This window comes from Tenrec ecaudatus, chromosome 18 (genome assembly GCF_050624435.1).
Source record: "Tenrec ecaudatus isolate mTenEca1 chromosome 18, mTenEca1.hap1, whole genome shotgun sequence".
NCBI classification, from domain to species: Eukaryota; Metazoa; Chordata; class Mammalia; order Afrosoricida; family Tenrecidae; genus Tenrec; species Tenrec ecaudatus.
This window is the reverse complement of record NC_134547.1, coordinates 48,799,943-48,814,397: the sequence shown is the minus strand read 5'-3', so window position 1 is coordinate 48,814,397 and position 14,455 is coordinate 48,799,943. Positions and strand designations below refer to the sequence as shown.

Genomic DNA, 14,455 nt, shown 5'->3' with positions numbered 1-14,455 from the left:
CATGTGTTGCATGAGTCTGAAGAGGGATTTACAGATTGGTCTTGGATATATGGGTTAATATCAGACTTCTGGATTTGATCTGGACTGGGCTGGGATGTTTGCTTAATATACAATTACTCTTTGATATAAAGTTCTTTCTTACACACATAGGCGTGTCTATGAATCAGTTTCTCTAGTCTATCTGGACTAATGCAGGGGCATTGAGTTTATGTTAATGGTGGTGGAATAACTTAGAAAGATATATCAGTAATGGTTGCCCATTATATAATCAATGGCACCGAATTGTCCATGTAGTAGTTGTTGAGTTGGAGAATGTTTTGTTGTGTATATTTTTGCCACAATTTAAAAAATAATAGACACTAATAACCATGAGTATAAGAAGAAAATGGTCAAAAATTGATTGTGGTCATGATTATACAACTCTTGTGAACTAGTGAATTGTGTGACATGTGGATGACGTGACAATAAAATTGTTTGTAAAAACTGAGGTTGGTGAGACTTCCTCTCACGTGGTTTCGACAGGTTATCAAGAGGGACCAGTACCTGGCAAAAGGCAAGCTTGGAAAAGCAGAAGGTCTGAGAAAAAGGGAAAGCTCGCAAGGAGAGGATAGACACTGTATTTGTGACAACGAGCTCAACATAGCCATGATTGTCAGGATGGTGCAGGATGGGCAATGTTGTACACTGGCAGTCGCTGTGGCTTGGTAAGGGGGCTCAATGGCTATATTTTCTTTGATTGCGTATTTGGGTTTTTTGCACTTTTTGACCCAATCAATAACGGTAAGTTTTATTTTCCTGGAATATAATCTATATCATATAGGTTTTCACAGTGACAAATTCCATGTAGTACTTTAATCCTTGGTTGAACTTCAAAAAAATAGTTTGTTATTTGTTGGTTTCACTCTGCCATCTTAACTCTATTTTGTTTAATTTGATCAATTTCTGCTTTTATTGTAATGCCTTTCTTACTTCCTTATCAGTGTATTTAATCAATGGGTCAATTTTCCTCAGAGTATTGCTTTAACTGAAATTCCTGTAATAATTAAGGGAAATTATGTAGACCAGGCACTTAGCACAGTACTCAGTACTGGGTCCGACTCACCGGACCGATGTACACAGGAGGAGACACTGCCCGCGTGTCTAGTGTCTGGCCCAGCTTCCCCGTCTTTGGTACGTGGGCGCTCACTGTTGCAAGCGCGGTGTCACTCCATGCTAATTAGGGTCTTTCGCTTTTTCACCCACTCTCTAATTTACCACAGGATATCAAATAAGCATCCTGAGAGCCCAGGGCCACTTCCACGCTCTCATTTTCATCTCCCATTGTAACTCCGCCTTACTCCCGAGGGGGCGGGGCCTGGCCTCCCCCCGCCCCCGCCACGTTGCCATGACACTACGCAATACTGACAACACGTTCTAAATGCCCACGTCTCCCCGTCCTCTGTCCTCCTCCGCCTTCTAAAGCCTGCTCTGGTCTAGCTAATAAGAAAAATAGTCCCTTGGCAACGGAGTTCTTTCCGCCAAGGGGCGGGACCAGGGCGGGTGTTGAAGACGGAAGTCCGTAAATAGCGTGGTACGATTGGGCTTCGTGCTCTGGGGGGCGGGCTCACACGAGCGGAGGGATCCACTTCGTGCGGCGCTTCCCCCGGCAGCCTCCATTTAAGGCGTGGGGAGAAACGCGGGCGGCAGTTGCTGTGGTTTCCATCCGTACGCCTGTGTGTCTCGCTGGGTCCACCGAAGCTCGTGGCCTCAGCATCCCGCGTTCAAGTCCGGCTGGCTGCGGCTACTGTTCGCCACGTAGCCGCGCAGCATCGTCTCTCCAGATTAGCGCCGGTACCCCGCTTTGTCCCTGTTCCTCTGAGCCCGTATCTACCCCGGGGGCCTAAGTCGACGCCGGCGCGGCTGAGGAGAAGGCCGCCGGAGCGATGTTCAAAAACACTTTCCAGAGCGGCTTCCTCTCCATCCTCTACAGCATCGGCAGCAAGCCTCTGCAGATCTGGGACAAAAAGGTCAGGGGATCGGGGCGCCGCGGCCGCGGGGCTGAGGACTCGTCCTGGAGGCCCGCCGGGTTGTTTGTGTGGAGCTGGGACTCGGGGCCTGGCCGGGCGGTCGCTGTGGGGCCCCCTCCCCGGCCTGGCGTGACTGGGTGCGAGGCAGGGGCATGGGGTGAGCCGAGAGTACATGGGGGTCCGTTTGGGGTGGGCGTGGCTGGGGGGCTCTGGCGTGGTTAGGAGGACACGCTAGTCAGTGCCTCTGAGCCTCGGTTGTCCACCTATCGCGTGAGATGCACAGCGCGACTTGCATATGACCGGCCGGCGCTTCCAGCACATCTGAGTGACCTGCTCCGTGCCAGGCGCTGTACTGGGCACTAGACACTGAGCCTTTGTTCCAGAACGCTCGGCCAAGCCCGTTTGTTCGGGTTTCATTCATTCGCCTCTTGTTTCCATTGATCCCAAACTAGGCAGAATTCCGTGGCCTTTGGCACCTGCGCCGGGCTCCTTGTAACTCGGGATCTGTTTGTACCTTGTGTGCCCGATTTTTCCATCAGAAATGGGAAATGGTGCAGCTGCAGTCTGGGCTTGCCCATTCCTGGGCTTCTGGGGTTACATTTCATTACGTTGAGATATATTTTCTCATGTAGATTCCCAGACAGCTGTACTCTATGTAAATTCACTGTCATCAAGTTGATTCCGATGCTTAGTGACGCTGTGGGACAGGCTAGAACTGGTGATTTTCCAAGACTCGTTACTTATGGGAGTAGAAAGCCCTGGCTTTCTCCTGCCCCGGTAGCTGCTCGTTTCCAACTGCTGTCCTCTAAGTCCATATAAACCAAACTCAATGCCTTCATGTCAATTCTGATTCATAGGGACCCTGTAGGGCAGGGTAGAACTGCGCCTACAGGTTTCCAAGGCTGTAACTAAGGAGTAGAGCCCTCCAGCTTTCTCCCTGGAAGCAGCTGGTGGCTTCAAACTGCTGACCTCGTGAGTAGCAGCTCAGTGCATAAATCCCTACACCATCAGGGCTCTCTATACGCTTAGAAATTCAGAAGACCCTTTCATGGGGAAAACAGGTGATTTAAGGCACTGATGGCCATGGGGAGAGCCCTGAGAGAGCTGGGGGATGCTGAATGGAATTTAAAAATTTTTTTTATTTTGCTGAATGGAATTTATTGAGGACTGTGGGGACAGGGACCTGAGGTGGTGCAGCAGTTAAGGGCTCAGCTGCTAACCACTGCTCCCTGGGAGAAAAGAAAGCCATGCCCCTCAAGTAAGTAAGTAGAGGCCTCCGTTCTGCTCTAGAGCCATTATGAGTCAGAGTCAATTCGATGGCAGCGGGTTTGGATTGGGGATGTGGATGAATCAAAACAAGGAGAGTTTTCATCTCCTCTCAACAGCTCTGTGCTTCCCTTGTCCACAGGTGAGAGTTTGAGGCAACCTCTTTCTGCCTGTCATCTGCGTTTAGAGAGCGGCTTTTCATGGTGGGTGGGTGTCCATTTAGTATCATTTTCCTAAGAGAGTTGAAAGCGCTGTGTGTGATGAGTTTTTTCCTCTGTGTCTGAAAAATCTGAGCGGACGTCTTCCACCTGTGGGAGCTGGTGCCACAGGGAAAGAGGAGAGCAGTTCCCTTGTCTTCGTTGGTGTCTCTGGGGCTTTCCGTGGCCTGTATTTGAGCAAGGGCATGTGCATGGAGAAGGCGCCCCTCTTAGAGAACAAGCAGCATGGTTGCACAGCAAGTTAAACGTTGGACTGCTGACCGGAAGGTTGGTCCGCTGAGCACACCAACCACTCTGCAGGAGAAAGATGGGCTTTCCGCTTGACAAGGATTTCTAGCCTTGGAAACCCTCTGGAGCAGTTCTAGCCCCCGCCCTTCCCGCCTCCCCCCGCCCCCCGCCCCCCATGGCCGCGGGTTGAGATTGGCTTAACAGCAGGGGGCTCTGGACAAAGGCAGTCCAAGGTGGCTCTACCTGGGAACAAGCAAGCTGTCACGGGGCATGATTTGGGGTCACCGGTTGTTTGGGATAGATGTGCCTCTCTATGCCAGTGAGGTCATTGAAGGGGGGGGAACAATAACGTGTTAAGGGTAGGGACAGGAAACAGAGGGACATGCCCTGGGGGCTGTTTTTAGAGCAGGTCAGAGAATTTATTTAATCCTGAAAAAAATCCTAGCAGGAGGGCGGCTTCAGCACTTGTCTTAGATGAACCTGATCTAAGAGTTGTCTATTTTAACCCTTCTGGCCTTGAGCCCCCATGAGCAGCTTTTATTTTATTTTTGTCTAGTCAACATGTTTACAAACAGTTATAAAAGCATAGTAACCATGGTGCCCTGTGTCCCTTAACAGCGCCACTAGAGGTCGGATGGTACCCTAAAGACATAAACACGTGTGAAAACACTGCTAGACCAAGCGACAGGGCTACATGGGATATTTCAGGGAGGCAGAAAAAGCCCCCCAAGAAACAGGAGTATTCACTTTTACCTAAATCCTGTTAGTAAAAATTATTTACCTGTTCTATCCCTCTTACGTAGACTTATCTGAAACTTTGGCAGTGGAATTTCCCCCATGAGACAAAGGAAGAGGAGGAAATACTTGTCAGCGATTTCTTGAGCAGCAGCTCTGTGCAGGCATTGTGTATACTTAGGGATCTGTCTGTAGGCCTGGTGTAGACTTAGGGATCTGTGTGTAGGCCTTGTGGAGACTTAGGGATCTGTGTGTAGGCCTGGTGTAGACTTAGGGATCTGTGTGCAGGCCTTGTGGAGACTTAGAGATCTGTGTGTAGGCCTTGTGGAGACTTAGGGATCTGTGTGTAGGCATTGTGTAGACTTAGGGATCTGTGTGCAGGCATTGTGTAGACTTAGGGATCTGTGTGCAGGCATTGTGTAGACTTAGGGATCTGTGTGTAGGCCTAGTGTAGCCTTAGGGATCTGTGTGTAGGCCTGGTGTAGACTTAGGGATCTGTCTGTAGGCCTTGTGTAGCCTTAGGGATTTGTCTGTAAGCATTGTGTAGACTTAGGGATCTGTCTGTAGGCCTTGTGTAGAACTTAGGGATCTGTTGTTAGGGAGACATTTTCCCTGCTCTCGGAGATTAAGACTGGCTGGTGGGGAGGACTGCCCCCACTTATCTGGGCCTGGCTCTGACCTTCGCCTGCAGGTCCATTATTAACCCTGGTGCCGTTTTTAGTGGTTATTTTGATTTCACAACACTTTCTGAGCTTATGGAGAAAAGATTTCTGCCTTTGATTTCAGTAATAAATATACCTACTCCTCCCTACAGACTTGCTCATTATGTGGCATTTTGCATTTTAACAATAGTAAAAGCAGTCTGTAGTGCAGTGATCCTGTATGTCTAGCGAATCGATCCCCAGGAAGTGGTGAGAGGAACATTGGCGCGGCGGCTTTGTGCCACTGTAACTCGTCCATGATTCTCGGTGATTTGACATTTGTGTCACTATGTACTCATCCTTCATTTTGTGATCGGATGTGGTCCTGTAACACCGGTGTCCACATTAGGACTTTGGAGCCTAACTGTGTTGATGAGTAAGGAGTGGATGTAATCTTCAGAAATGAGGGTTTGACTTGTTCTGGCTCTCACCTCACCTGGTGTCCCTCCCTCTTAGTAGCAGCCTCCAACGGAACTGCAAGAAGGTCTGTTTTCACTCACCGCCAGCTTTTGGACTTCCTGGCCCCTCTGCTGGGAGCCACCCTCCCTCCCTCATCTCCATGGGTCTCCTCTAGGTCACAGTTCAGAGACACATCCTCAGAGGGGCCTTTCAGGACTCCGGACTGCTGATTTATAGGTTGCCCTTATTGTGTGCCATCTAGTCAGGCCTGCCTCACCCTGAGCCTGTAGAAAGCACCTCCTTGCCTGTGTGCAGTCTTCATGAAACATCACCAGGTCTGTTTGCGTTTCAGCTCCACAGACCTTAACCTTTGTGCCCTTGGGCTGCTTACAGCTCATATACATTCATAGCACCTCAGCTTCCTTTGCATTGTTATGTCACAGTTAGAATGGGTTTCCTTAAGATCTGTATTCCAGTGATTCAGCCTCCTTAGTATAGAGATGTTTGTGAATTTTCAAGCCAAGACTTTAAGGCGAAATTAGGATTTTCTTTCCTATTTCCTTAGCTTCTAAGGCCAGGAAAATTCCCATTTGTTAGAGGACTCTTCTGTGTCATGTCAGGAGCCCTGGCGGTGCTTTCAGGTCCCTGTTGGACTGCTTCAAACCCAGCAGCCGCTCCTGGAAAGATTCACAGCTTCAGAACTCCCCCTTGGGGTTACTACGAGTCACAGAGTCACCTGGATGGCAGTGGCGTGTTGTGTTTAAAATGAGCTCTGGTTTGTCGGGAAAGTACCATGGGGTTCAAGTTTCTTCATGCCTGTGTAAAATGGTATCTGTTTTTAATCATTAGTGAAAAAAAAACCCTAAAATCCCCACCTCCTGAGAAATGAGGGTGTTACTTCATGAACATTGCTTTCTTCCCCTCATTCCCAAACTAAGAGTTAGCGCCCGAAGTCTGACTTACTGTCCGTGCTGGTAGCGCTAGGTTCCCATTCCCCATCCAAGTCTGACCAAGTATCTTCTCCGGGGGCGGGGGCAGGGGAAGGCCCCCCACTCCAGCTTTTGATCATCTGACCTTGTTGGGACATGCTCGGTTGACGGCAGGCCCCCCAGCGGTTGGATTGAGTACCACAAAGGATGACATTTGGACACGAAGGTGATAAAATTGCATTTTTTCCTCCAGACTAACCTGGGTTACTCAGGTGGTGGTCTTTGCTCTCACTTCCCCTAAGCCTGGGCTCAGGAGACAGATCCGAACTGCACAGAGTGGCTCGGGCTTCATGGGCTTTTAAATGTCTGGTGTCACCTGCCTGCGTTCTGGATAGTCCCTGTCTGTCGGCTGGAGCTATACCCAGCTCTTCCCCCAGAGGTCGCCCGCCACCTGTGGGTCTGTGCTGGTGCCCAGCCCCTTCCCCAGGGCCGACTCTTCCCTCAGGAAAGGGCAGCTCTGATGGCTTAATGTAAATTGGAACATATGTCATTCAGGCGGGCACGCCAGATGGCTGAGGGTTCAGCTGTCTGCCAGGAGAAGTAGGTGGAGCCAGAAAAATGAAAGTGGAGAGGGGGAGAGAGAACACAATTCATGTGTTATTTTTTTTAAAGCCTTCTTAGAAACCTAGAGCAATGGCCAGCTTCCTCCCGCTTCCAGTATTTTTTCCCCTCAGCGTGACCCTCCTCCCTGGGACTTCTATTGAAGGGGGGGGAAAAAAATCAGTGTTCTCTATCAGTTGCCCCAGCAACCATGGAAACTCTGACAGAGTGGTTGCCAGGGCTTTTGAAGGTCCCCTTCCTGGTGTGGCAGAGACTCTGAGCTGCTCACTGTTGGGCGCCCAGGTGCTGAAGCCCCTCGGAGCCTCCCGCTCATGGGAGGAGGGACGAGGTTCATAGAACAAGTCACGTAAGCCTGGCTGTAAGTTCTGGCTGCAGCAAGGAAACACTCTGAGGGCCACAGAGTGAGAGTGTGTCACAGAACACAAACTGGATTTGTAACGCAGAAGTCACTAGTGAATCTCAAGCTTTCTGACCCAGAGATGGAGGTGAAAGTCGGCTCCCGCCACGCGGTACCAGCTGGTAGGACAGTTTCAGTTCATTTCCACACCAGGCCACTGTGACTCCTGGACCGGACAGTGCCAAGGACAGAAACGTGTGCTTTCTGAGGACGTGCATCTTGTTACAAGTGTTTGGACCAGACGGGGGCGGGGGGGGGGGAGTGGCCATAGTGCCAGGTGGAGGCCTTGCCCCAAAGGCCCCTCCCCACCCCTTCCCTTGAGATCTCCTCTTTAGAGCATGGAAAGGCAGCTTTGGAGATTTACCCTTTCAGTGTGCCACAGCTCAGGCGGGCCCTGCGTATCAGTCCTCACAGGGTTTCAGGGGCCGGTGTGTCAAAAGTAGATGACCAGGCCTTTCTATGGAGGCACCCCTGGGCAGGTGTGACTTTCTGGTGCAGGTGATTGAATTAACCATTTGCACTACTCAGGAACACCTTCGGTTCTTTTTTTAAAAAAGAATATTTTATTGGGGGCTCTTACAGCTCTTATAATGTTCTTAATTGCTTCTAAGGCACCCCTCTTATAAATTTGTATTTACCACCCTGTAAAATTTATGAAGTATAAAAGTCATAATTAACACCAAGTTTCATTGCATTCCAAGCTCTGGCAGCTTGTGGTGTGAGGGTCCTTTTTGAGGGGTTTATCGGTCTCCTGGGGTTTTTTGTATTTCATTTAGCCTGTCCTACCCAGGACAGGTTAAAACAGACGAGCCCTGGGGGCACTGTGAGGACACATTGGCAGTTAACTGCAAGGTTAGCAGTTTAAATCCACCAGCCAGTTCCTCAGGAGAAAGACAAACCTTTCTACTCCTGTAAAGAGTTAGGGTCTTGGAAACTCACAGGGACAGGCCTGTCTTATCCTTCCTGATGGGGTCGCTGTGAGTCAGAATTGACTCGATGGCAGTGAGAGGTTAAAACTGCAGAGGGACACCTCTTTAAAGCACGCCGCCCTTTCTTCCTCCCAGTTCTCTGGTTTGGTGACCTGCATTAGCATTAATTCATGTTGTGAGTTACTCTGACTGTGGCTGAGAGATTTTTTCTCCTTAGGAAGTTATTGAAGGTCCAGCTCCGGCTCTGGCTTCTGGCCGCTGGTGTTCATGCACAGTGCTTGGCACCATTCTTTTCTTTCACCACTTGACTGTCGGGCCTGCTGGAGTGTGGGGTGCAGGCATCCACTGATCTCTGAGATGCCAGAGGGCCACGGCCTTCACGTTTCCACCGGAACAGATGTAGCTGGGAGTTCTGGGCCCAAGCGATGCTTCTCATTGTCTCTGGCTGAGACCTTTGGAGAGGTTTGATTTGAGGGCTGGATAAATCGCAAGCTGCTGCTTTAGCTCCTAATGACTTTGTAGCCCTTGCGGTGTTCCCATGTGTTTGATCTGCAGCCCTTTGAAGAAAGAGTGATGCCTTTTGAGGCCACCGAGCGCTCCGATCCCACATGCGTGTTTGGCACTTCCTGGAGGACCGCCAGCTCCTATCAGCGGGGCTGTTTCTTGATGGATTCTCTCTTCACTAACAGGTCTGGCGGATTTTCCCCGGCAGCTGTGGCCCAGAAAGTGTAGGCGGCGTGCTTCCTCTTTGGTTGGGAGTGTGCATGTGGGGACGGTGGGCAGCACTGATGTGCTCCTCTTTGTGTGCTCAGTCTCCCTTGGAAAGAGGCCCAGAATTCAGAGCAGGAGGTCACTGGATGCCGCCAGCTTTGTTTGGGAAGCACTTCAATGTGACGCCGTGTCTTGCCAACCCGAGGCATGCTCCACTGGCAGAGATTGAGGGCCCTTCTCTCTCTGACCGGGGCCACCAAGGGACATTTTGTGGGAGAGCACAGTGGTAGCTGTGCTTCGTGACCTCCTCTGGGGCTTTGTGATGGCAGGATCCTCCCTGAACCTAGTCCTAGGTGCGCCAATTCGCAGGGCGACAAATTCCAAAGCCAACATGTGCTGACTGAGTGCCTTCCACAGTGCTAAGCCTGTGGACGAGACAAAGGATGCTTACTGCATGGCACTTACTCTCGAGCTTCGAGCACGCAAGACTCCACTCTGACAGTACGGCGCTTCTTTAAACCAGTGCGAACAGGGACAGCACAGGCCCCAGCAGTCACTGCTCGGACCAGACCCCGGAGAAATAAAGAACAAAACACGGACAGATTATCACAGCGCATCCACGACAGCTAACAGCTGGGAACAACTGAAGTGGTCACCTGTGCAGGAGTGGGCAAGTGAACTGCATCCCTGGAAACCAGCAGTGACGGCACTGTCGGTCACCTCACTTCACGGGGGCATTTGGCGGAAAGACAGCCCTGTTCAAGGCCACTGTTACAAGAGGGAAGCAGCAGACTTGAAGGGTAAGGGGCAGGGGAGAGGGAGAGGAAAGAAATGAGAGAGACACGCAGATGCACAAGGACTGCCTAAGGAGTGCCTGTGTCTGTCCTAGCGAATCCATCAGTCACGTGGGTGTCAGAAACGCACATGGATGCCTCCACGGATTGCAGGGTCCCTTCGGGAGCACAGCTAGGTGTCATCCCACAGCCAGTTCCACCCTGTCCGCCAGGGTCGGCATGAGTTGGCATCGACTTGATGGCTGTGAGTTTTTGCTTGACAGCAAACTTAGAAGGCACCTGTGTGCAACCTGCTTGTGCAGTGTCGGAACTGAGGAACTGTCCGTGTGTGTGGAGCTGGAAAAGCACAGCAAGACTCCACCTGCCCGACTCCTTTAGAGCGTCCCTGGACTGCTTACGCTTGCGTCCAGACACCAGGCATCCTATGGCCCCGAAGCCCCGGCTCCATGCTGACCTGACTGCGCTTGCCCCTCAGCTCCCCTGTACTGTCAGACAAGGAGCCTGTCATTTCAGGCCCTCGGATTCAGACCTTGCCGCCTCTTCTCTCCTGGCCTCCTGCCAGATCGACGGCCTGCTGGGTCCCAGGACGTGAAACACATCTAGCCCGCAGGCACTTACACAGATCCCTCTCAAAAAAAAAAAAAAAAAGGCTGAGTAGCAGTTGTCGCCTGGGGAACTCATCGGAGAGCTCCGAGAGATGCCGTTTTAGTACTGACTGTTGGAAAGCACAGACAGCCACACGGCTCCCCACCACTCGCGCTCCCTGGTGAGTGAGCGAACCAGCCAGCTTCCGTCGGGTGGAGTCAGTGACTTAAAACCCACCAGCGCCGTCTGCCCGTGCTGGGGAAGCCCACCTGTGCCCTTCTCCTGCTGACTGTTCTGTGCCTGGCTGGGCAGCTCCCATGTTACCGCGTTCCAGAAGGCCCCTCTGCTCTGTCCATGTTAGGTTAGGTACTTTGGCATGTCGTGTTGGAAGGTAATGCTGCTTTCCTAAATATTGTGAGGGGAAAGAATGCGTTCAATGCAGAATCGTGAACTTCCTGAGCGTGCGGTCGCAGGATAAAGCCGTGGCGGATGAAGTGCTAAGCTCGGGCCTAGAGCGCATGGCAGAGCAACAGCACAGGGGGTGGAGAGGTCAGCAGGGCTGGAGAGGCTACAGAAGGCTGCCTCTGTGGGTGGCACAGACAGACCCGAGCACGCACTTGCAGTAGGAACTTGGGGGAAGGGGACGACAAGGAAGCCTGTGGAGGAGCCAACCCGGTGGTGATGGCTTGTACTCACGCGCCTGACTTGTGGGGGGTCTCAGCGCTTCGTTGCCAAAGGTACATGTATGTGAGGCCGTGTGTGCTGTGCCCCCCGACTCTCGCACCTTGGGTCTCTGTCCACATCTGTGCCACCGTCTGTGGTTTCTGTCCTGAGAATCAAGTGAGAGCCTGCAGGTGAACTCGGTGCCTGGTAAGCACGTGACAAGTATTCGTTGGATCTGATTGAGCTGATTTCTTCAAAGAGACATTAATCCCTGGGAGCCCCATGGCCATGTGATGGCTTTGCTTAGTTGTTAAGCGTCAGCAAACATTGTCACAAACTAGTGTGTTGTCATGGCCCCTGGCCTGCTCTGGGTGCCCCTAAATGGACATGCTCAACCATCCTCGGACTTCAGAAACCCTGTGGCTTGCTTCACAGGATTTCAGTACTGATCAATCAGTTCCCTCCTTGGCAGGTGCGGAATGGTCACATCAAACGAATCACTGACAATGACATCCAGTCCCTGGTCCTGGAGATCGAGGGGACAAACGTAAGGTAGGCCACCCCCACTCCCCAGAGACATTGTGGGCAGGCCAGGGAGGCAATACGTCACGGTGGTTCGTCTCACAGGTGCCTGGCCACCTCATCCCCCAGGCCTTGGCTTCCCCATCTGCCAAGTGGGAGAACGGTAGACGGTGAAGTCAGTACGGGAATGCATGCCACGCACTTAAAGCCACGCTTAGCACATGCTTAGCACTGGAAGCATAAGCTACGTACGACTCAGCCTTCGGGGGCCCGGGCGGGGTGAGGACACACTGCCTGTAGCAATCCGGATCAGGGGAAGGGTAGCCGGCGTGCTTTTTGACGCCGCAGGGTCTCGGTGTTTGGATTCTGTTATTTGATCGTCCTTGTGGAGCACAATGGCTGTTTCTGTGACGGGCCTGGAGGAAGGTCCTAAGGCCCAGTTGGTCAGATGCTGTTCCCCAGATGTGCTGTGCTCTGGTGAGCCCTGTCCGGAGCTGTGGTGGGCTGGGCCCGGGTATGAGCACAGCTTACCTTTAGAGCACCCGCCGAAGCCGGCTGTGGGGCTCCCGGGGGCCCGTGCCGCCCTGCATCACTCCCCGGGGGGACGGCAGCAGTGTGTGCCCACTGTGCTGCTCTCTCCACAGCACCACCTACATCACGTGCCCCGCCGACCCCAAGAAGACCCTGGGGATCAAGCTTCCCTTCCTTGTCATGATTATAAAAAACCTCAAGAAATACTTCACCTTTGAGGTTCAGGTGAGTGCGGCACGTGGCCGGGTACTAAAGGGGGAGCCTTTCCACCTGCCCGGAGCAGGGCCTTCGGGAACGAGCCAGACACATCCACCTCTTCTTCCCCTGCTGTTAGTGTAGCGCTCTTGCCTTTCTGCATTCAATGTGGTATTCGACCTCAAACTTCCCTGCCCGGTCTTCCGGCAGCGTAGCCACCTAGGAACGCCAGCCTGTGACGGCAGGATTCCAGAGCGTAAAGGTTAGCAGGGTGCCCGTCTGGCAAGTGAGTCGCCTATTAGTGGTCTCAACTGGAGTAGGTTTGATTTTGCAGTGGGAAGACCTCGTATGAAGTCATCCCGTGGTCTTGAGAGTCGCCCTCAGAAGTCAGACACAGCTGGTGTTGTCTTGGCAACAAACAAGATAAACTCACTACTTCCGGCCTGTCTGCATCCGTATGACTGGTGTCTGGGCTGTTGAGTTCCATTGAGCTTTGGCTCTGAGCGTAGACCCTGTCTGAAATGCCCCTTCCCCCCATCTCACAGGTGCTCGATGACAAGAATGTTCGGCGGCGGTTCAGGGCCAGTAACTACCAGAGCACCACACGTGTGAAGCCCTTCATCTGCACCATGCCCATGCGGCTGGATGATGGCTGGAACCAGATCCAGTTCAACCTGTCCGACTTCACCCGGCGGGCCTACGGCACAAATTACATTGAGACCCTCCGAGTGCAGGTGCTGGCCGCTTTCCAGGGGCCACCTCAGGAGGGGAGGGAGGCTGTGCGCTGTCTGAGACCACCTTAAGGCCCCGGGTCATGGTGCAGATGGCTCCAGCCTTGAAGGGGATCGAGGAAGATGCAGCAGGCCTTGCCCCTGCCAGAACCACCCCCACCCCCACCCCCAGCCAAGCTGAGGAGACGGAGTCTTGTCAGCACCATGGGAGGGGGTAAAACAAGGATGCTTAGCTCCTCAAAGCAAATCCTGTACCCACAGATCCATGCGAACTGTCGCATCCGACGGGTCTACTTCTCAGACAGACTCTATTCAGAAGACGAACTGCCGGCAGAGTTCAAACTGTATCTCCCAGTCCAGAACAAGGCCAAGGTGAGTGGGCCTGCTTCCCGGGAAGGCCAGGCAGGGAGTGGGAGAGCGCCTCCTCTTCCATCCCGAGGGATCCTGTGTTGGGGTTACTTCGTGTCCCCCTGCCCTCCACAGGGTGGGGAACCCCACTGCATCCTACTCACAAACACTCCCCACCCCACGGCCCTCTCTACCACACGGGGTGCAATGCACTCCCCTCACCCAGAGCGGGGGCCAGTGCCGCCGGCCCTCACATTCTGATCCTTTAACTAGGGCCTTTCTGCTTTTCCCCTCTAGCAATAACTGGAAGGCAACTCGAGGGATAGACTCCAGACCGTGACTTGAGGAAACTCGCTGGAGGACTGTGCGAAAAGCAGAAATATTTATATTAGTCCCCTATGCTGTGGTTCTTTTGTGCCCTACTTGGCGTCCCTCACGTTGGACCCCCGTGACCGGGCCAGGACTCCGCAGTTGCCTGTAAGCACAGTGGGGATAAGCTGTCCTGGAGTGACATGTGAGCGCCCGCCGGCGTTTCTCCTCTCAGCCTCAGGGAGTGGGAAATGTGTCTACTACGAACGTCCCGAATTCAAGCTGTCCCCTCAGGCAGCTTCAGACCAATAGTTCTTTCTACAGTATGTTCTTTGTTTTATACGTTGTCCAAAGATATGTATTATAATCTGTATAATACACCTAATTTGGAGGTCAATAAAATGTTATATTCTCGGTTTGTACATCTGTGCCCTTGTGTGTCTTTCTTGATGGCTCATTCCCCTCTCCCTCATGATAGGAACATAGAACTGCTGCCCCAGAACATCGCTTTGCGCACATTTGCAGGAGTTTGCAATCAGGATTTAAAGAACCAGGCAGATACATGCCTGCACTGGTTTGCAACATCTTCCTAGATAAACTAAATGGCAAAAACACAGACAATGTATGACCGACCAAT

General features: G+C 52.3%; 1 protein-coding gene across 1 annotated transcript; it reads left to right on the top strand.

The window, feature by feature from the left end:
• Window positions 1–1,644: 1,644 nt before the first annotated feature.
• CFAP20 (cilia and flagella associated protein 20) lies at window positions 1,645–14,229 on the top strand. Its single transcript, XM_075536991.1, has 6 exons — window positions 1,645–2,006; window positions 11,655–11,734; window positions 12,349–12,460; window positions 12,976–13,164; window positions 13,423–13,533; window positions 13,807–14,229. Exons 1-6 carry the CDS (start codon window positions 1,923–1,925, stop codon window positions 13,810–13,812), a joined length of 582 nt encoding a protein of 193 aa, XP_075393106.1. The 5' UTR covers window positions 1,645–1,922; the 3' UTR covers window positions 13,813–14,229.
• Window positions 14,230–14,455: the final 226 nt, after the last annotated feature.